At 46.7% G+C, this 22,592-nt stretch overlaps 2 protein-coding genes and 1 long non-coding RNA gene across 7 annotated transcripts in view; 2 read left to right on the top strand and 1 right to left on the bottom strand.

The window, feature by feature from the left end:
• The window catches only part of Nup107 (nucleoporin 107), a 45,441-nt gene extending 44,670 nt beyond the window's left edge, over nucleotides 1–771 (top strand). For 2 of the 3 annotated variants that reach the window (XM_063262867.1, XM_063262868.1), the window contains one exon: nucleotides 426–769. In XM_063262867.1, coding sequence (XP_063118937.1) covers nucleotides 426–533 — 108 coding nt within the window. In that variant the 3' untranslated portion in view covers nucleotides 534–769. Of the gene's footprint in view, nucleotides 1–425 lie in introns of all 3 variants that reach the window. The other variant, NM_053830.2, reaches the window with a different exon arrangement.
• A 3,587-nt stretch (nucleotides 772–4,358) lies between these two features.
• On the top strand, nucleotides 4,359–17,419 carry Slc35e3 (solute carrier family 35, member E3). Its single transcript, NM_001134687.1, has 5 exons — nucleotides 4,359–4,935; nucleotides 5,760–5,870; nucleotides 9,832–9,990; nucleotides 11,776–11,858; nucleotides 15,534–17,419. The coding sequence occupies exons 1-5, from the start codon at nucleotides 4,534–4,536 to the stop codon at nucleotides 15,718–15,720; spliced, it is 942 nt and encodes a 313-aa protein (NP_001128159.1). The 5' UTR covers nucleotides 4,359–4,533; the 3' UTR covers nucleotides 15,721–17,419.
• Nucleotides 12,494–22,167, bottom strand: LOC108351461 (uncharacterized). 3 transcript variants are annotated; one of them, XR_001838857.3, is made up of 3 exons: nucleotides 21,771–22,167; nucleotides 20,935–21,044; nucleotides 12,494–14,335 (listed from the first exon to the last, which is right to left on the bottom strand). It is a non-coding gene; the product is annotated as an uncharacterized LOC108351461 (long non-coding RNA). The 3 variants fall into 3 exon arrangements; XR_010053713.1 differs by lacking the exon at nucleotides 20,935–21,044 and having other exon boundaries at nucleotides 12,494–14,073; nucleotides 14,180–14,335; XR_005486972.2 differs by lacking the exon at nucleotides 20,935–21,044.
• Nucleotides 22,168–22,592: the final 425 nt, after the last annotated feature.

Here is a 22,592-nt window from a genome sequence, read left to right as displayed (position 1 = left end):
GTGAGTCCCTGACCATTTGCAGTGTAACTTTTACTCACTTGATATGCTTGCATGGTAATATTTGTGAATAAACCCCTGTTTACATATTTTAGTTCTTGCGTTTTCTGAAAATAATGTTCTAGTTTCAGTGTACTTAGTTTCAAAAGTGTCCATACATTTGAGCATAGATAAGTAAGTAGCCTGCTGTGAAGGAGCGGGAGGTGGGTCTCTGAGCCACATAGACAGATAGAGCTTCAAGGAAAGGTTCTTAAGATTGACTAGGTTTTTTAAAAAGTTAATATTCTCTCTTTTTTTTTTTTTTTCGGAGCTGAGGACTGAACCCAGGGCCTTGTGCTTGCTAAGCAAGCGCTCTACCACTGAGCTAAGTCCCCAACCCCGATATTCTCATTTTTAATGTTTTTTTTTTTCTCCTTTTTAAATGTCAGGTATTTTCTAAGGAAGAACTAAGGAAACTGCTGCAGAAGTTAAGGGAGTCCTCGCTGATGCTCCTAGACCAGGGGCTTGACCCGCTCGGCTATGAAATCCAGTCATAATTCACCATTCTCTGCGCCCGTGACTACAAGAGGATGCCTGCTTGCTTGGCTGTGTTGCTTAGTTGGTTGGTTTTGGTCAGATATACATATTTGTAATTATTGGTTTATTTGTTTGTTTGTTTCCTTTGGCATTCTTGGGGAAAATGTAAAATTTTGGCTTTTGAATTTTGTATTATATCAGTATTTCCTTATGTATTTTTTAAAGAAATTATACAAAATAAATTTTTTGTTCTATAGATACGTTTTCTCTTATGTAATAGAATAAAGAAGTGAAATATTTTCCCTATAATCATAAATTCCTGACATTAATGTTTAAAGAGAGTAGGTAAGAAAGAATAGATTCGTTTTCAATCCAGATAAGTAATTTCTCATCATAAAACTGGGTATTTTTCTGAATATTAAGTTCAGGATGAATAGCAAGAGTGTTTTAACATGGAGCTGGAGGGGTAGCTCAGCAGTTAGAGCACTGGGTCAGGATTCATTCCCCAGCACACATACCTTGGTTCACATCCATCGGTAATTCCAGTTTCAGAAGTCCAGTGCCCTCCTTTGGCTTCTGGGCACCAGGCACACACAGGATGAACAGACAGCCTAGCATTCTCATGGGAGGCAAACCCAGTGACTTCTAACCCCATCTGAAGAGAGGATCTGAGCCCTCTGGCAAGAGCTTCACTCATGTGCACATACGTCACACACATGTGATGTGTAAATCTTTCAGCATTGTTGAATGAGTATTAGTTTTCTTAGATGTGATCACTGGAGTTCTGTCAATGTGGGAACTGTACCCCCTCATTCTTAGGAGATAAAAGCTGAAATATTTAGGGTTCAGAGTCATAAAATCTGCACTTCATGTTGAAATAGTTTGCTTTAAAATTAAAGTCTACACATCCAAAGCAATGTTGTAAAATAGGGATAATCTAAACAACGGGATTGTTTATAATACTAATCCTTCAACTTCCCCTTATATTAAATTTTTTTTAAGATAAAAGATTTGCGTAGTGTTCAAAAAACTGTAGCAGAACTGAGTATACACGTAGGTAACAGAAGAACTTTGGTTCTGACCTTATCCCAGACAAAAGTCACTAGAGATGGATGGCCTTCCCGCGTGTAAAAGTGAATGTGCTCAGAAAAACAGAAGCCAGGCATGCTGTCAGGTGTCTGTAACCCCAGCACTCAAAAGGCTGAGACAGGAGGACTGCAGTCATGGTGAAGACCCCTGAGATGTAGGGAATTGGAACATTTACCTGGCATGTGTCAAGCCGGAGGGACTTGAGAGAAAAATGTCATTTATCAATCACGCTAAGGTTCTCAGCTGGAATCCATAACCATAAGCACAGAGACTCAACTGAGGAGGGTAAACTTCCCAGGGGCTTGCTAGCCCTCACCTCACCCTCACCCTCGCCCTTTCCCTTACCCCTCTGAGGCAGGCTATCACTCTGCAGCCCTAGCTGTCTGTCCTGGAACTCGTGAACTCTGTAGACCAGGCTTTGAACTCGCAGAGATCCACAGGCCTCTCCCCTCCACCTGCTGGGAGTTAAACTACTCCACACCTAGCCAAAACACGGCTTCCTGGACTCTTCCTGAGGGAGCAGGTGAGGGTGACCCACACGTCCAGGGGAAGGTGACAGTGGAACTTTCTAGCAAAGAGTAATGGCTGCTGAGCTTTGAAGACAGGGAATGACCGAGGCTAAGCAAGCAGAGCCCTAGAGTTTCTACTGTGTTAGAAACTTGGGGAGCCAAGGGCTTATTTTACCTTACATGTTTAGTTAACAGTCCATCACCGAGGCAACTCAGGGCTGGAACTGAAGCAGAGGCCCTCTAGTAACTGCTTACTGGCAGTTACTTGCTTTCTATGGTTTGGTCAGCCTGTTTTATCTAACCCAGAACCATCAACCCAAGGATGATACTTCCCAGGAAGCTGAGCCCTCCCACACGAATCATCAACTAAAAACATGTACCACAGGCTTATCTTCTGGCTGACTTGATGACAGCATTTTCTTAATTGAGGTTCTCTCTTCCCAAATGGGCTCCTGCTTGTGTCAAGTAGACATAAAACCAGCCAGCACAAGCAACAAAGGAAATTGAAAAACTAATGTTTAAAATAAATTCAAGTAACAATAGATGAAATGGATGAATGGTTGGAAGGTACTGCTGTTCTTATGACAACTGGACACACAAACCAGAGTTCTCTGAAAGGGGGAGCCTCAGCTGAGAACATGTCTCCATGAAATTCGCCTTAAGGCATTTTCTTAATAAGTGATTGGTGGGGGAGGGACCAGCCCATTGTGGGTGGTGCCATCCCTGGGCTGGTGGTCCTGGGTTCTATAAGAAAGCAGGCTGAGCAAGCCATGAGGAGCAAGCCAGTGAGCAGCACCCCCTCCATGGCCTCTGCATCAGCTCCTGCCTCCAGGTTCCTGTCCTGTTTGAGTTCCTGTCCTGACTTCCTTCACTGATGAACAGCAGTGTGGAAGTGTAAGCCAACTAAACCCTTTCCTCACCAACTAAGACAAGGCATTTAAGTAAATGGGCAATTCTCTAAGAAAATACAATTCAAAAAAGAGGAAGGCAGCTGACATGACTCATCTGGTAAAGGTGCTCGCTCCCAGCATGAATTCAGTCCATACAGTGGAAGGAGAGAACTGACTCCTGCGAGTTATCCTCTGACCTCCTCACGGGAATCCATACACATGTGATTTTTTTAAAGAGTAATTTCTTAATAGAAAAATTAACTGGAAAAGTCATCAAAGAATCTACAGAGCCTCTGAAGCAAGGAGCTTCCTTCAGTGCCGATTAGAAATAACAGGCACGCCGGAGAAAATGGACGGACACTCAAGCAAATAGATCATAAAAACCTGTGAAACAGTGTCCAAAATAAAAAGGCCAGTTGCAAGGCATGTGACACTTTGACAGGTGGGAGCAGGAGAATCTGTTCAGTGTCATCCTTAGCTCTGTAGAGAGTTCCAAGTCTGCTCTATTTGGTCCCTGTAAATAGTAAAGCAGGGTCCATGTTTTCAATAGGTGTGGAAAGACAAAAGGTATTTGACATTTGCAGATGAGAAAAGTCCCTCTCATATTGTAACAGTGTGAATACTGAGTTCGAGTCTATCCTGGTCCACAGAATGAGTTCCCAGTCTGGAAAAACAAAACAAAATATAAATTTTCACTTCCAAATAATAATACAAAACTTAGAAGTCCCCTCCAACTCCATAAGTTTGAAACCGAACTACATACTTGCTACTATAATGAGCTTCTTGTTTTGTTTTGTTTTGTTTTGTTTCGGAGCTGGGGACTGAGCCCAGGGCCTTGCGATTGCTAGGCAAGCGCTCTACCACTGAGCTAAATCCCCAACCCCTATAATGAGCTTCTTAGGAGTGCAATTAATATCTTGGTCATACAGGAAAATGTACTTAGGTTTTTAAAAAAAATTCGTGGGTAAAAAGTTCTGTGGTTTTTCGAGGCAAATATGCCAAAATATGTTTAAATCTACAGTATACCGCAATTGTCCATCCACTCTTACGTGTTTAGACTTTTAAAGACATTTTAAAATGTTTTCCGTAAGTAATGCTTTCCCCCTCTGCAGAGGATTAAAAGAGCTCAGCACCGTGGAGTGTAAAACTGGAGGGGAATCTATGCTGCCCAGTTAGCTGGGAGATGGCCACACCGGGAGGCCAAAGGACCCCTCCCAGCTCAGTTAAGCAACCGGGCGGGACACCCAGCGCGCCTGCGCGGCGGAAGTACGGGCGGGGTTACGTGGTCGCGCGGAGGCGTGGCTGGGAGGAGCAGCCGTGGACTGGCTCCGAGGGCGGCGGCCTCTTACCTCGCGGCGCTGCAGGCTTGGACCCGGCTGGCGCATGCCTGTCTCCGGCCGGACTGTGAGGCGGGAGGCTGCGGGCGCGCAGCGGCGGAGAGCCGGGGTAGCCGGAGAGCAGCCGGGAGCCCCGTGGGGAGGCTGGACAGCCCGGGCTCCGCCGAGGGCGCTGCCCCGCAGCCGTCGGGCGTTATGGCATCGCTGGCCGACCGGGTCCGGGGCAACGGGCGCATCGCCGCCGGGCTCCTGTTCAACCTGCTGGTGTCCATCTGCATCGTGTTCCTCAACAAATGGATCTATGTACACCACGGCTTCCCCAACATGAGCCTGACCCTCGTGCACTTCGTGGTCACCTGGCTGGGCTTGTACGTCTGCCAGAAACTGGACATCTTTGCCCCCAAGAGTCTGCCGCTCTCCAAGCTCCTCCTCCTGGCCCTCAGCTTCTGTGGCTTTGTGGTCTTCACCAACCTTTCTCTGCAGAACAACACCATAGGCACCTATCAGCTGGCCAAGGCCATGACGACGCCGGTGATCATAGCCATCCAGACCTTCTGGTACCAGAAACGATTCTCCATCAGAATACAGCTCACGCTGGTGAGTAGCTGCAGCTGCGCGAGCGCATCCCTTAGCCTGGTTGTCTTTCTCCCCGGGAAAATTGAATGCACCTTGCTTATAGTCTGGCGCGCCGGAAACCCATTCCCATTCTTTACTCCGCACAAGAGGCAGGCTCTGTAAGTAGCTAGCTTATTTGGGGAGGGGTGGAAGGAGCCATCTTGACACTCCGCCGGTTCTTAGTAAAAGGGTGTGTTCCCGAAGGATATCTTTAAGAGCTGCGATTGATGAGGGGGAGCCGCCTTAGATGGAACAGTTCAGTGTGCCAGGATATCTGCGAAAGCTCAACCTGGAAAGGAAAAAGGAGTCCTACCCTTCGGAATTCGAACCATATGTGATAAACATGAAGTGGTTTAGCATAAAATATCTCTGAATATGCCTTCAGCGGCATACTGCTGGGGTGCCTTGTGTTTAAATAAAAGGAGATTCGTTAAAATAACATTAGCACTTACTAGTTTTTATTATTTCAGGTCTTAAATGCTTTCCTCCTTCCATGTTTATGTTCATGTGTTAAGTACTGGTTTGGGGGTCCATTTACTTACCTGTGTCGTGATTCCTTAAACATCACAATTTGTGGATTCGTTATTTTCTTCCAAATGTTGAGTTATATGTGAATGTCTGTAGAGGGTTGGCAATTTTCCCCAAAGAAAACATACAATTCAGTGTCCCGTTCCCGACACCCCCCCCCCCCCCCGCGCGCCCGCGCATGCCCCCTCCCTCTCCCGGTCCCATGGTGTGTTTCGATAGTGTGGTAAGACATCATTCTTGAATTCAATCTCACAGCATTTGTCTCTTTTTCTTTGCAGATTCCTATTACTGTAGGTGTAATCCTAAATTCTTATTACGATGTGAAGTTTCATTCCCTTGGAATGGTGTTTGCCGCTCTTGGTGTGGTAGTCACATCCCTTTATCAAGTGGTTGGTAACTTTTTTCCTTTATGTGCCTTTTTATCAGATTTCGTAAATTTTGAAGCTGTAACCCAAGGTTTAGAAAATGCAGTATAGAGGCAATAGACATGGGAAGAAAGCGTAACTGATAAAGTGAAGAGAACAGAGGAGACAGAAGCTCGGGTGTGCGATGTTCACCAAGTGTCCGTTTGTAAGTGCATGATACCCGTAGTTCATGGCAGACCTGGGTTTGGGATTTTCTTCTTGGAAGTCTTTACAAAATGAACAGTAAGGTTTTGCTTCCTAAGTTCATTGGTCTCACTTGTCATTTACTGATTCTAAAGTCACCCGGATGAAACACACACACTTCCAAAATTCAGATGTGATGTGCATATTTTAAACTCAGAAGTGTTGGTGTTACAACTTGCTTATTGGCTTCTGATAATTTGTCAATGTTAGTAGAGTATTTTCTAGGTTTTTAACTTCTTGTGCAAGCACAGTGCCTTGCCTGTAGCCAGTATTCAGTTACTTTTTTTTTTTCACGGATTCACTTTATTACCATAAGTTGCCAACAAGCTGTTTTTTGTGCCCTGTGTACTGAGGAGAAATAGCAGGGTGTAGAGAGCAATGAAACAGTATTCTCTCTATGCTGGAAACCTCAGTCTAGAAATGCTGGGTGTACCCGCATGAGGAATCAACAGGTAACCAATGTTACCTCTGCTTCATAAATATCCACTGGTGAGAAAGGAAGGCGTTCTAGTTAGGAATGTTAGCTCAGTACTAACACCTTACTGTTCGCTGGTCTTCTTGTCCCAGAAACATTGTTACTCTACTTTGGGTGAGGTGGGTGGGGGTTGGAGGGCTGAAGATCGGACCCACAACCTCCTAGCATTCTAAGCAGGCACTGTATACTGAGCTAAACCTCACCCAGCTAGCTAACGACTTAAACAACAACCACGTTTTCTTAGCCTTCTGTGGCTGTTGCAATCCTAGAGTTGAACTGAAGACCTTGCATAGCCAAGTAGCCACCACTCAGATACCGCCCAGCTCTCCTTACCTTTTATTTTTTTTACTCTTTATTTTATACGCACATGGACACATGTGTGCATGCACAAGCCAGTCACTGTGTGCACAGAGAGGTCAGAAGGCAACTTTCAGGGACGGAGTCTGTTCTCTCTCTTTTTTTTTTTTTTTAAGATTTATTTATTATGTATAAGTACACTGTAGCTGTCTTCAGACACACCAGAGGGCATCAGATCTCATTACAAATGGTTGTGAGACACTATGTGGTGCTGAGAATTGAACTCAGGACCTCTGGAAGAGCAGTCAGTGCTTTTAACCGCTGAGCCATCTCTCCAGCCCCTGTTCTCTCTTCCTAACACCTGGGTCTCTGGGCCTGACCTTTGGGTGCGAGGTTTGGCAGCAGGGACCTTTCTCCCCTGAGCTGTCTCATTGATCTGCTTTTTACTTTTTATTGTAGTTGTTTTGCTTTTGTGGATTTATTTCGTTGTTGGTTTTTTTTTTTTTTTTTGTTTTTTTTTTTGGTTTGTTTTTGTTTTTCTTGAAACAGGGCTATGTTGTTCTGACTGGCCTGGAACTCATTATGTAGACCAGACTAGCCTTGAACTCACAGAGAGATCCTTCTGCCTTCCAAGTGTTAGCTTTAAGAGCATGTGCCACCATGTCTAGCCTCTCCTTTTACTTTTTTTTTTTTTTTTCTTTTTTTTTTCAGAGCTGGGGACCAAACCCAGGGCATTGCGCTTGCTAGGCAAGCGCTCTACCACTGAGCTAAATCCCCAACCCCTCTCCTTTTACTTTTTAAGAAAGTATAGGCACATGTTACCACACCTCATTTACTTGTCAAATATTAGAATTTCTTTTACTCCTTATACATAATATCATTTCTCAGCACTCAGTGGTTTGGGGAGGGGTGTGTGTGTGTGGCCATTTTTGTTCGTGAGTGTTTCTAAATCGCTGAAGCTTAGAATCAAAAGAGTTTACATCCCCGAGGCTTGCAGTGAAATTTATCACAGAGACTGAAGACCAACAGGCAAGGGTCCTGTGTCACAGCAGGTGGACACCCACCAAAACATTCCTTTTAAAGTTAATCCTGCCTCTTGTATCCTAGCTGGGTTTCTAAGGTTTTTCTGTTTTCTGCAACTGGGAGCAGTAAGATGAGGTGAAAGAGGAATCTTTAGCTCTTGGCTGGAAAAATTGACAAGGCTTCCTTTATGCTCCCTGTGAGGACTCACGGGTGAGGAAAAGCAGCTGTAACCCGACCCTTCAAGGCACTCGTGCAGACGCCCACGTCCCTCGCTAGTCTAGGTGGTGTCCCTCCAAGCTGAGGAGAGTCCTGAGGAGCACGGAGGAGGAGATGGCAGTTCTGCACGCGGAATGAGGAAGCTAGACAAAAGGGGAAGTTAATTTAAGTGGGCGGCACAGAAGTTTGCTCAGCAGTGAAGTCTGGAGGCCTGTCCTTTAATATGTTCGAAATCAGGGAGCCCTTGATGTGTTTAGTGAAGCTGGACTATAGGTGTGTTGTGAGAAGGCCATACTGAGTGGCTAAGCCAGATGACAGTCTTGCTGTCGCTCAGAGGAAGTGTCTTTATTCCGCAGACGCCAGCAAAGGAGAACATTTAGATTGGGAAGAGGCCTTATCATAATTCATACTTAAGAAAAATCTAGCGGCGATGGAGGGTACATGAGAGAAGAAGGGTGAAGAACCGGGGCAGGGGTGTTCCCGACTGACTGGGAACCGGCAGAGTTAAGGAGCTGGGTCCCTAGGGGAAAGCAGTACTATGGAGGCAGCACAAGGGAAGCACATTCATAGTCAGGAGGAGCTTGATCTCAAGCACGGTCCTGCAGACTAAGCAGGAAGCTGTGTTGGCTGAGATGTTATGGGATACTCGGGGTATGAGACCAGGGATGGAGGTCGGTGATGGGGTACCTGCCCAGCATGCACAAGGCCCCAAGTTCTATCCCCAGGACCTGAAATATTTGTTAAAAATGCTCAAGGAGAGAGAGGGCAGAGCTGTCTCTGACTGCAGATAGGAAAAGATGTCAGTCAGATGGTACTTCAATATGGCTTGGGGTGGGTCTGCTTAAATAAGGTGTGGGAAGAAGCATGGTTGTATGGCAGTCAGGGGGGCTACCACAGGCAGAAGGTGAGCCAGCACTGTCTGAAGCTTTCATGGTTTTGCTCACAGCCGTACTCCTGTAAGCAGTCTGGGGAAGAATCAGTTCTTTGTCCTTCACAGTCTCAGAAGACTCCTAGTGAAAGCTGGCAGGAGTGTGGCTCACATTTCCTGGTTTTGCATTTCGGTCTTAGTGAATTCCTGTAGACTTGCTGTAGGTTACAGAATCCTAGGTTTAAGAAATGGGCCTGTGGAGGCTGTCCCGAAAGCCAGGCTGTTCCTGGCAAGCCTGATTGAAGCTGTCGGTGACTACTCGGCAGAGCCTCTCGCTAGTCACATTTGTGAAGTGTTTTTAAGGACGTGGGATATAAAGTTCTGAGGTTTTTTACTGAATGAGACAGCATTCTAGGGTTTTCAGTTACCCCATTGTACCCAGGTGTATTTATGGGTAATCCAAACCCAAAGAAAGGTTCTCTGGAGAGAAAAAGGTTTTCTGCCCCGATTGGTTTTTAAAGTGGCTCTGAGGTCCGCATACCTTTAAAGCCACACACTGGGAGTCAGGGAAATTTCCATTCCGTCCTTGTTTCCATGGTGTCCCTGACACATGGGTTCCCGCACCTTCCTGCTATTTAGTAGAGTGGAGGGACCTACTGTTGTCCTCTCTAAGGCACAGAAGCGTCAGTAGATGAACACATTCCATGTTCAGAGCTCCTTTATCCGAGGGCCCTCATGCCTCCCATCCTTTGAGATCTTAGAGAATCATGAGGTTTGTCCTCTTCCCCTACGCTGACCCTGTGTTGCTTTGACCGAAGGATGCTTCTCTTTGTACCTGACTTGTTTTATCTCCCGGTCGTCAGTGGGTCGGAGCCAAGCAGCATGAACTGCAGGTGAACTCCATGCAGCTGCTTTACTACCAGGCCCCCATGTCTTCGGCCATGCTGCTGGTGGCTGTGCCCTGCTTTGAGCCAGTGTTTGCAGAGGGAGGAATATTTGGTCCCTGGTCAGTTTCTGCTTTGGTAAGTTCTAATTGTCCTGGTATCTAATTGAACTGGTACAGTCATCTTTCCTTTCCTAGTGTAGTTTGTGGATTTGGGAGCACAGCCTCAAGTCTGTTCTCACATTTAATCCCCGTGGTTGCTCTCTAAGGAAGGCAAGGGTTATTTCCAGATGGAGAACTGAGGCGCGTGGAAATGAAGGGGTCGCCTAGACCAGGACACCTGGGAAGGAGCTTTGGCTGATTTTTTTTTTTTTTTTTTTTTTTTTTTTGGTTCTTTTTTTCGGAGCTGGGGACCGAACCCAGGGCCTTGCGCTTCCTAGGTAAGCGCTCTAACCACTGAGCTAAATCCCCAGCCCCTGGGAAGGAGCTTTGTACACACAATATTCCTCACAAAGTCTGCCTTGGTATTATAGTTATCCAATAAACATTTTTGGTTTAAGTAAGAGTGAACATGAATGATTTCATTAGAAATTAATCTGCAAGCATCCATGCCCTAGGATTAGCAGATTTGGTGGTTTGGATTGTAGCTGTTCCACAGACTGTTTGCTTGCCCGTGTTTTCTGACTGTTCTAAAATGTTCATGTGTTGCTTTTAATGGGAACTCATTACTGCTGAGCTCAGTGATGTGTGCCTGTGTCTCCACTATTCAAAAACCGAGGCCAGAGGGGTTCATGGCTCCAAGAGGTTGAAGCCAGCATGAGCAAGAGAGGAGAAACTCTACCTAGAAGAAAGAAAGAACAAAAAGAAAGCTTTTCTTAAGGGAATAAGAAAAAAAGTGAGGGGCTGGGGATTTAGCTCAGTGGTAGAGCACTTACCTAGGAAGCGCAAGGCCCTGGGTTCGGTCCCCAGCTCCGAAAAAAAAGAACCAAAAAAAAAAAAAAAAAAAAAAAGAAAAAAAGTGAACCTAGAAATTCACATTGAAAGCCCTGCTGTCTGGGGTTGGGGATTTAGCTCAGTGGTAGAGCGCTTGCCTAGCAAGTGCAAGGCCCTGGGTTTGGTCTCCAGCTCCGAAAAAAAACAACAACAACAAAAAAAAACCAAAAGCCCTGCCGTCTGCTGGTTTCTTTGCTTGATTTTTAAAGATTTATTTTCCAGTCTGGTGTCTGTTTCTGGGTCCTTGGAGGCCAGTGGTCTCAGATCCCCTGGAGCTGGAATTACAAGGTGGTTGTAAGCTTGGGCCTGTAGAAGAACAGGAAGCACTCTTACTTGCCCATCTCCTAGCCCTTTGGTTCACTGTTTTGGTTTGGGGTTTTTGTTGTTTTAGATGGCATATCATATAGCCAGGCTGGCCTCAAACTCAGTGCCAAAGCATCTTGGTCCTCCTGCCTGTACTTCCTACGAGCTGGGATTACAGATGTGCACCCAACACCACCTTAAAGCCAGGTCATCACTGCAGAGTTCCCCACTGCTTGTTGCACAGTTCCTTTTTTCTCTGTAGCTCTGGCTGTCCTGGAATTCACTCTGTAGACCAGGCTGACCTCAAACTCAGAGATCCGTCTGTCTCTGCCTCCTAAATGCTGGGATTAAAGGTCTGCACCACCACTGCCTGGCTCCAAGTTGATTTTCTAAACTTGTTCATTCGTTTGTTTATGTTTTGAGACATGCTCATACTACGTGTCTCTCACTGGCCTGGAGCTCTGTATGCCACACTGACCTCAAACTTGTGTCTGTGTCTGTCGGGGGGGGGGGGGGGTGGAATTATCAGCATGTATCATGTTTTTGATGGCTGAAGTGTGCATTTTTAGAAACTCCTATTGAGACTTATTTGTTCCTGGTTACAATGATTCTTGTGGTTTATTTGCAGCTTATGGTGCTGCTGTCTGGAGTAATCGCTTTCATGGTGAACTTATCGATTTACTGGATCATTGGGAACACATCACCAGTCACGTATCCTTTCCATATATACGATCTTCGTTTCTCATCTGAGACACTCGTACATGGCCTTTGCTAAGTAGCCTGGTTATTTTAACTTATTTATTGTTATATTTCATTAGTATGGGCGTAGTTTTGCATGAATGTCTGTGCACATGTGCATGCCTGATGCCTTTGGAGACCAGAGAAGCCATCAGATTCCCTGGAACTGAGTTTATAGAAGACTGAGTCACAAGGGTGTTGGGAATCTAACCTGGGTCCTTTGGAAGAGCAGCTGGTGGTCTTAACTGCTGAGACTTTGATCGCTCCAGACCTGTTTTTAGCTATTTAAGAATGTCTTTCCAGTGTCTGCAGAATCCATTAACTGAGAAAATGAGTTTGCTTTTTGTAAAGGAATTTTCTTAAGTAGTACAGACTTTTCTTTTATCAAAACTGACTTAGCGCCATGACTTACTGATAGTGGGTCCAAGTGATAGCTATTGAATGCATGGAGGAGTGGAGGCTTAGGTTTGAGTCACTTTCAGTGTTGTCCTCTTATATAACGACAGGTAATTTCACATCTCCATGTGTTTGAAGCCTGGGCTACAGACTGAGATCTCATAAAAACGGGAAGAAAACCTGTGCTGATATAGACAAGTAAATACTGAGAGTCAAAAGTATAAATAGTCTATTTGCCAAATATCAGTAAGTAACAACAATCATAATTTCTCTCAGAAACCCAGGACTCAGAACGAATTTTGTGCTGGATACTGTCAAAATGTCTGCAGACTTGCTCATGAGAGAAAACTGGACGAGAAAAGGTGGAAAGAAGGAAGGCATCAGACAGCCACTGCAGTTTCTAATGTATAAGTGCTGGTTTGTGAAGATGCAGAGTGGCCCAGCAGTTAGGAGCTTACTGTTCATCCAGAGAAGCTGAATTCAGTTCTCAACATTCACCATAGGCTGCTCATAGTTCTTGTAAGCCCGGCTCTAGGGGATGCAATGTCCTTACACACACACACACACACACACACACACACACACACACACACACACACACACAGAGAGAGAGAGAGAGAGAGAGAGATGTCTTCGGAACACATTTCCCAGTAGCTCCAACAGGTTTCCTGAACAGTGACTGAGAAGCAATAAGCTCGGGTCCTGTATGTGTTGCTGAGGCTGTCTAGGGAGGTAGGCCAGTTTGGAGGAAGCCTGACGTACAGTTAGAGTTGAGGTAGCACGGTCCGGGCACAGGTCGTCCTCAGTGACAGGTGGTCTTGAGTGACTGTAGTGCTGTGATGAGGGGTGAGGTTACCGCAGACAAGTCAGGAAAAAGACTGACCCAAGGGAACTGCACCTTCAGAATTCATAGAGAGGAGAGTGGTAGAAGTCCATGTGAGGAGGAGGAGTAACCACTGTCCAGTGGTGCCGGATGGTCAGGTTTGAGGAAACTTGGCAGTTAGCGCTTCCAGACCTAGTGAGGCAAGGCCACTGACAGTTCTGACCAGAGCACTTCCTGGTGTGGCAACACCTGACTGGAGAAGGGAGAACTGGAGCTGCCACTGTTGTAGTTCCTAAGAGGAGCCACTGAAGAGTGCCACCACCTGCTTCTCAGCTCTGTCCTATCTCCTTTGTGCCTTCCTTCAGTGACCCTGAGTCTCCTGCCTGGGTCTTTCTGCCCCAGCTCTTTATTATGCAAAAAGCCACACTCCCCACTCCACCTGTTGTCTTTGGGGCTAAGCACCCCTCCCCACTGCTGCTTGCCTTTCTTCTGTGAGCAGATAGCTGAGATAAGGAGTAAGTATCTCACTGTGGTGACTGCATTATGATAACCATCCCTGGGAACATCCCCTGGATCTCAGATACCAACTCCACTGCATCAAGCCAGCGAAAGAAAAGAGGCAGCAAGCAGGCGCGCTGGGCTGTCTAGAGGGCTGCTGCTGAGTGGGTCTCTCTGGTGCGTATTTGTTTCCTGGAACTCTCCTATGCCCTGCGCTGGTCTCATTTACTGTGTAGCTGAGGATGACCTTGACTTCCAGTCCTCCTGCTCCATCCTCCCAGGAGCCGGGGTCACAAGCCTGCATCACCATCCCCAGATATAAAAGCCAAGGAACGAGCCTGTGCACAAAAGTCATGCACAGCCAGGCCTCCGCCCGGGGCCTTGATTCCTGTGAAGCTGAGTATGTTATGGGAGGTCACTTTGGAACTCGGGGACCTAAGGTTGGGCTCAGTCAGCTCATTGTCCCCATCACTGCAAAGAGAGTGAGAGGAAAGCAGTTAAGAAATTAGAGGCAATGACATCTGCAGGGCTGGTTGGTCCTGCCACACACGGGTGCTTGTTAGACCCTGTAGCTTACGATTAGCATGACGGTGCGTGCTGTATTCTAGAATCTTCGCAGGTATTGCTTCTTGATCCACATCAACTGTACAAGGTAGACACAAGATCATCCTCCCGTTCATAGGCGGAGGCAGAGAATCTGAGGTACAGAGTGGTAGCTGCTTCTAAGTTGTTCCTAGGGAGAACGCATAGGTTTGTTAACATGCATCTGAAGAGTAAAATAATTTTAGTTTAGATATAAAAAATGATTATCTGTAACATGGCAAGAGAATAATTTCTGAGGGTGTGTGTGTGTGAGAGAGAGAGAGAGATTTGATTTATTTTTTGATATTAACAGTGACTTGGGAAAACACTTTAGCCCAGTAATGAATTGCTGGTAGTATATTAGATAACAGCCTGAACTTTGGAGTTAAATAAGTTCCCTTTCGTTTGGGCTCCCAGAGACTGAACTCTGTCATCTGGCCATTGTTGTTACTCTGGTAGGATGACTCAGCAAGTGTGTGCCTTCCACCAAGCCTGACCTGAGTTCCGTCCCTGGGGCCCACACGGTGGGTCCATAAGTGGTCTTCTGACCTCCACACTTGTGCCCCTCTGTGTGTGCATGTGCGCAGAGGACGCAGTGGAGGGGGGCAGGGTGCTCATGGAAGAGCACCTAACAGCACCTAACAGCAGCTGGCGCAGTGCTGCTCCCTCGGCCCCTCTCTCCCTCGCCCACCTAATCTCAGGCATACCGGAAGTTCGCATCACATCAGCTCCCTGCCACCTGGCACGCCTCAACTCATTGCCGCTGACAGTTTATTAAGAATGCCATTCTGTAGTATAACCACACACTCATCTGCAAAGCGCTTCCTCTGAACCTTGCTCTGCACACCTTTCTCCCCCTGTACTGCCTCTTTGGAGGTCACCAGGAACACTTGAGGCCGTCTCTTGTCTCTGGAGTGTGCATACATAGTTTAGGTCCAGCACAAAATAAGTACGGCGTTGGGCTAGGGAGACGGCTCAGCAGTCACCCTGCTCTTACAAACACCCACTTCGGATGGCCATACCTGAGTATAATTCCAACCCCGGGGAATTCAGCAGTCTCTTCTGGCCTCCATGGCGTCACTCTCACATGTACACACACATTTGTAATGCAGTGCCACCATTTTCGCATCAGTCAGTTGCTGAAACTGTGCCTTAAGAGAGTATGATCTACCCAGCACGTACCAAAGTGTCCATTCTCTAAGTGCATGGGAGCCATTGAGTCCGAGTTGTATGAAGTTCTTCCCAGCCACAGGGAGCAGCTGCTGCTGTGTGTGTGCAGGGTTGTGCGTGCCTGTGTGACCCTAACGTCCAGCTCGCTGCTCCTTTGTTTCCTTACCTGAACACCTCAGCTACAACATGTTCGGACATTTCAAGTTCTGCATCACCCTGTGTGGAGGCTACATCTTATTTAAAGATCCACTGTCGGTAAACCAAGGGCTCGGCATCCTATGCACACTGTTTGGTATCCTCGCCTATACCCACTTTAAACTCAGCGAACAGGAAGGCAGTAAGAGTAAGCTGGTCCAGCGGCCCTGAGCTTTGACAGAGAAGAGAAAATGGCACCAAAAGAAGGAGAAACAGCAGTGCGTGGAAAAGCTCCCTGCAGAATTCAGTCATTGATGTACAAGAAGTATTTTCTTCACAGATAATGAGTTTTTAGTACCTTTTATAGATTTAATTTTTTTTTTAAACCAAAATGGTTCAGGCTTATCTTTAAAGGCTTTATGAACCTGGAGCTGACACTCAGTGGTCGAGTGTTTGCCTCACACGCATGAGACCCTGGCCTCAAACCCCAGCACCGTCAAGGAAATGCTCAAGTACAGGAAAGCTCAGTTCCCCTGGAATGACGTGGACGCTCCAGTGCTGCAGCTGTGCTGTGGCAGTCGGTGTCCGTGACCTCCCGGGGAAGGGCACGCCAAACTACCGCTGCCTCACCCATGCCTTCCCATCGGGAAGTTCTTCGTCCTTCAGACAGGGTAGTGGTCATACTTGTTTTGAGACTGGATCTCACTGTGTCGCCCTGACTGGTCTGGAATTCCCTACACAGACCAAACTGGCTTTTAACTCTACCACTACGTCTAGCCTCTAGCTTCTTTATTATTTCAGCCTAGAACTGAAATATTTATAGAAAGCAAGCTGTCATGGACATGATCATAAAACAAGCTACGACTCTGAAAGTGTCACCTTTTCAGTAGAAAACTGCTAGAAGCCGCCCTTCCCTCTTAGACGGGGCAGGGTGGGGCTGGCTTGAGCCCAGAGCCAGCTCCACAGTGCAGTCTGCCTGCGCGAGAGTGAGTGTTTCCTGGCGGGAAGAACAGTGTTGGTAGGTGGGTGCCTGCCTTGCACCCTCACGCAGGTCCCTTCTTGTCCCTGTAACTGCCTCCCCAGCTTGCTCAATCATTTCATTTTAGGGATCCCTGATACGGCCTCTCCCTCCCTCCCAATGCTCCTTCTGTCCACCAAAGCAGTGGGTGGGGCACATTGTATGTCGTTGGGAACTGGACTGAATTAGCAAAAGCTATCCAAATTCTGGGCACAAACTTGGTGAAAAATAGAGACATGAAAGAGAAGTAGAAAACTAGCTAATACCTAGCTAGTTGTGGGAGGGTTAGAGGAATTGAGAATATGTTTAATTGAGATGCAGACAGAATACGGGGGACTCCAGCCAATAGAGCGCTGGGTATTTAATTGCAAAAGTGTGTGTCTGCCTTCAAGTATCTTGACGTTTCGCCATTGATAACCTCAGAAGAGTCGGATCACTTGGAATAATAACGTTTTCTAAACATACACTTTCTGTGAGAAAACAGCTTAAGACAAAGATTCATCTTGTGACAACAAATTTAATTTCAAATTTTCTCTTTCACAGAAAGAAGTAGCTTTTAATATATTAGGGTTTTTTTGTTTTGTTTTTGTTTTGTTTTGTTTTTGTAGTGATAGTTTTTAGGGTTTTTTTTAACCAAATAAAAAAGCCTGGGTTGTATCCCCAGCACTGCCAAAACAAAACCTCTTTGAGTAATCAGGAAACAGGCTGGCAAGAGAGACACTCCTATACCCTGGGATTTGGGCAGCTGAGTGGGCCTAAAGTCCCTTGGCCATGAAGACCACACAGACTTCCAGGGCAGCCTGAATTACATACTGAGACCCAATTAAGGGGGAAGGAAATGTGCCTGGTTTAGGATCTTTTTCCTGGCCCATTTAAAGTACAAAGCCTCATTAAATGTGTACTTTTGGAGAATGGCATTGTCTGTCGCGTATCAGTCCATGTGCTCTCATGGTCTTAAATATTGTTCTCAGTTTACAGAGCTGTGTTATTACGCTAAGAACTGCAGAATGTGGCTGTCTTTACCACTGTGGCCCTTCGGTATTATGCTCAAGAACATTTTCTGTGTGTGTTTAATGTTTAACAATTTCCCAGAAGCTAATGAAAAGTATTTCCAGCACAGGATCATCGGGTTTCTGTGCATTAAGAACAGCTGAGTTCTGTGCTGGGTACAAATCCTAGCTGCAGATAAGCCCCGGGACAGGGGTGGTTTGAGTAGGTAGGTGTCGGGGACATAATAAATGGCTGGTGTCAGCAGGAATGAGGGACACAGTGGGAGCAAGATGAGGAAAGGTGTGTTTATATACATGAATAAACTCAGTACCATTAGAACCATACAGGCTGGTAAGCATTTTTTGCACCTTGAAGACTTATCGTCTAATTGAAAAGAAAATTGCTGAGGAAAACGCACCGATGCCCTGGAGCAAGCACCAGGACAGACACTGGACAGCACTGTCCTTTTGTTGCCAACTGAGCTGGGTGTAGTTCTTTGTCAAATGACTAAACTTCAACTTGCTAAAAAACGATAAGGACCCCTTGCTCTCATTTCTGTCTTGCATACTAGAGCCCATGAAGAAAGTGGGCATCTGTGTTTGGCAAAGTCCATTCTGCTTGCAAAGCCGTAGCTCTAATAAAATTCCAAGTCCTTTGGCCACTAGTGTGTGGGCAGGACTCATAGGAAGATGGTTCAGTGGGTTAAAATACTTGTTGCCCAAGCAACAAATTTGACTTCCTAGCACCTACATTAAAAAGGGAAAAAACAAACAGGTGTGGGAGACTGGAGGATGGCTCAGTGGGTAAAAGCACTCATTTGCTGCTCTTCCAGAGGTCCTGAGTTCAATTCCCAGCATCCACATGACAGCTCATAAGCATCCGTAACTCTGGTTCCAGGAGATAGATGTCCTGTCCTGGCTCCACAAGCACCAGTTATGGTACACAGACAGACAGAAGTGCAGGCAAAATAGCCATGCAGACCAGGTTGGCCTTGAACTCTGCCTCCTTAAAGGCATGTGCTGTCCAGCCTGGCCATATAAAAATAGAAGCTAGGTGTGACTGGAAACCTTTAAACCCAGTACTGTGTGGGAAGGAGAGGCAGGAGGATCCCTGTGGGGCGGAACATACTGGGCTGTTGCCAGGTAACTAGGGGTGGAGCCTAGAATGCTAACACCCATCAAGCCCTGGTCCAGCCTAGCTTCAGTTTTTGTGAGAGGTCTCTCAACAAGGCAGCTTGACTGAGGACACCTACTGGGTTCCTCTAAGTCTGCCTGCAATGCTAAGTACACACACACACACAGAGAGAGAGAGAGAGAGAGAGAGAGAGAGAGAGAGAGAGAGAGAAAGAAAGGAAAGAAAGGAAGAAAGAAAGGAAGAAAGAAAGGAAGAAAGAAAGGAAGAAAGAGCCTTAAGATAAAGTGTAGGAGTCAGGTGTGGCAGTGCATGCCTCTAATCACAGCACTCAGAAGCAGAGGAATGTGGATCTTTTCATTGAAAGTCCCCCTAATCTATATACAGAATTTTAGACCTACTCAGGGCTGCCTAGTGAGACCAGTGATACCTAGCGCTTGCTACTGAGCTCAGGCTGCCTCTTCTGGGTTGGAAAGAAGCCTGGTTGTTGAGGGTTATGTTAGTTACCTGCAGCCTTGTGCATGCCTGTGAACATCTGGATGTTGTGTATGTGTTCTGTGCACTATTATCTCAATAGTAATGACTGTAAAGAAACCATTCTCCGAACGCTGCCTTTCCTGGGCATTGTTCTTTAAAATGCCTCTTTTTTTTCTTTTTTTCGGAGCTGGGGACCGAACCCAGGGCCTTGCGCTTGCTAGGCAAGCGCCCTACCACTGAGCTAAATCCCCAACCCCTTTAAAATGCCTCTTAAGACCCCCTGTTGTAAAATCACTAATGCCTTAACATTTATTTCAGAGCAACCTTAGTCACTCAGCACGGTAAATTCGCTTGTTTTGAGACTGGCCTCACAGAGCCAGGCTGGCCTCGATATGGAGCTGGGATTGATACAGTTTTCCTGCCTTTACCTCCAGACTTTACAGGTCTGAGGCACAACACCCAGCTAAAAGTTTAACTTTTAAGGTTTTCCTCTCCCAACCTAATATCCTGCACCGCTCCTGCATTTTCAGCTTCCTGTTTCTTCAGTCAGAAATCAGGTCTACATTCATTGCAGAATAGGGGTGGGTGGGTCTGATCGGTCAGTCTGGGAGGTACAGAAATCAGTCCCAGATCTACTAGGAGTCCCCATGGCAGTGGCAGGTCTCCAGATCTGTCTCTGGCTGAAGCTGAAGAGCAAGGGCAACCCTCACAGCCTGCACATCTTAGAGAATTATGGAGAGACTCATTGACCACAATTGTAAGAATAAAAAAAAAAAAGTTCATTCCAATAGTGTTTTGCTCGCACAGATGTCTATACCACAAGCACAGCTAATTCTCACAGAGGCCGGAAGAGGGCATTCCACACCCTGTGACTAGAGTTACTGAGGGTTGTGAGCCACCCTGTGGATGCTGGGGGAAGAACGGGGTCCTCTTCAAGAGCAGCAAGGGTTCGCTGCTGAGCTTATCTCCAGCCCTCGGGATATGTAACAAAAATGTGGGAGGGAGGGGAAAAAAAAAAAAGACAAACACGGGTTTTTGTCTGAAGCATTCATTCTACTCTAAGAGTTTAAGTGAGCCAGTCTCTCTTGTCTTACAGTCAGGGCTGGCCCTGAACCATCTCATCTGTGAAACAGGAGCAAAGTTAGTTGAAGACTCTTGAATCTTTTGATCCAAGGGACAGAGATGGCTGGTTGTGCCTCATTTCAACTCTTAAAAAAAAAAAAAAAAAAAAAAAGATTTATTTGTTATATTCAACTACACTGTAGCTGTCTTCAGACACACCAGAAGAGGGCATCAGATCCCATTACAGATGGTTGTGAGCCACCATGTGGTTGCTGGGATTTGAACTCAGGACCTCAGGAAGAGCAGTCGGTGCTCTTAACCACTGAGCCATCTCTCCAACCCTCATTTCAACTCTTAAACATCCAGGCCAGCCGTGGATGTCCAGAAGCACTGGAGCTGTGAAAAGACTCAGGACAGGAGTGTGGCTGAGGCAGCCATCTAGCTACCAGGCTGCAGGCTTCCTGTTCCGGGTTGGGAAGGAGGGTCCTATCTAGTGAGTGTGCCTGTAGTTGTCACCTGCAGCTTTGGGCACATCCCTGAGCATCTGGGTGTTGTGTTCGGTTTTCTTTGTTTTGTTTTTAATAAGTTTTTTTTAAATGTCTACGTAAACATTTTTAAAACTTTACTGTGAATTTCACACCATGCACCCCAATCCCGCTCATTTCTCCTTCCCTCTGTATCTAACCGCTGCCCTTGCCACCTCCCCCCAAAAGGAAACCAAAAAAAGAAAATTGCACCATGGAAGCTACAGTGTTTTGTTCACTTACTCACAAATGTTCATTCCAACAAGTCACTGATTTGTTTCGAGGCCTCTGGCTTGCTTCACTATCAATACTGGATCTTCACCGGGGCTTTGCCCCGATATCCTGTTGTTGACCTGTGACATCAAGGTCCGCTTTGGTTCTGGGGTACCGGCCCCTTCATGAACTCTAGCAGTTCACGAGGTAGATGTTGGGGTGGTCCAGCCCTTTATCTGGACCTGGGTTGTAAGTGAGTTGGTCAGCCCGCCAGCTCTCCCTGCATACCAGACATTTACATTACAACTCATAACAGTAGCAAAATGACAGTTATGAAATAGCAATGAAAATTAATTTTATGGCTGGAGGTCACCACAGCCTGAGGAACTGTATTAAAGGGTTGCAGCACTGGCAAGGTCGAGAAGCATGGGGTTAGGAGAAGCTCCTATTGTAGTAGACCTCTAGATTCCTGTAACAGCACAGGAGGAAAGAGCTTCATGAGGAGACTATAGGGTCCTGCCTGGCCTGACCAAAGCCATCTTGAGTCACAACTTCCCTGACTGTCACCAAGTAATCTGCCCCTCCCACTCCACCTCTCCCAGCATACTGTGCACGCACAGCCATCAGACTGGAATGTGGATCTTTATGAGCAGACCCCAGTTCATTCAGCCCCAGGAGTGCACATGCTGTCTTTGATGTTGACTCCAGATAAGCTGAGTATACTCTGGCTTTGATAAAAATCACTTTCGTCCTGACTAATACAGAGGCCCCTCCTAACCAGATTCGCAGAAATCCACTGGGTTTAGCCGTACTTCTGTTGGTAACAAAGTACAATCTAGGCAATTCCGTCTCCATCTGCCCCTTACCTCCCATGGTGCCTTGGGGCCTGACCTCATGCGCAAAGCCCATGTTCTTTGAGAATCCACACACCACACATCGGCAGGCGTGGGTGAGGAACTTTAAGGGATGGGGGTCCTGCGGTCCTGCTTCGTCACAGAGTGACAGAATAGAGAACTCTTCAGCCACATACAGAGCCATTCTTTGAATTCCTAAAGAGCATCTGGTGAGGCAGACATCCAGTGCTTGTTCCTAGTACTCCTCTCAGGGATGGCGAGCCTGAGGCTCATTACCAGCAGCGCCATATTGTTCTGGAATGCAGCATCCCCAGTAGCTTGGGTCCTGGAACTTTGGAAATGGGCAAGGGAAGGGAGAAAGGCCAGACACACAGACAGTAAAGCCAGAACCCGGGGGTGAGGGTGGGGGTGGGGGTGGGGGTGGGGGGGTTCTAAACCTGTGTAACCCAGAACCTGTGTGTTTATTACATACGGAACAGGAAGAGGATGTGCAGTCTCAGGCCGTAATCATGTAGGAGGGGGAATGCTGTGGTTGCCGCTGGACTTTACACACTGGTCAAGCGTTCAGAAGCACTCATGGACTCCTGAGAAAGGCTTCCCTGGAGCCTGTGCCACGTGGGAAACGGCTTGGAGCTGAGCCTCAGAGTCTCTAGTTTGCTGTGCCCAAGTCAACAACGGAGTTCACTCTGGACCTCTCTCAGGGTTCATACACTCAGAGTTCATACACTCAGGGGTCACACACTCCGGGTCACACACCAGGGCCTCTCACACTCAGGGTCACACACTCAGGGCTTCCCCTGCTTCCACCCCTGCCACTGGCCGTTGTGACTCTGA

The sequence above is a fragment of the Rattus norvegicus genome, chromosome 7 (assembly GCF_036323735.1).
Source record: "Rattus norvegicus strain BN/NHsdMcwi chromosome 7, GRCr8, whole genome shotgun sequence".
Lineage (NCBI taxonomy): Eukaryota > Metazoa > Chordata > Mammalia > Rodentia > Muridae > Rattus > Rattus norvegicus.
The sequence above is the reverse complement of the archived record's forward strand: the minus strand, read 5'-3'. Positions and strand labels throughout refer to the sequence as shown.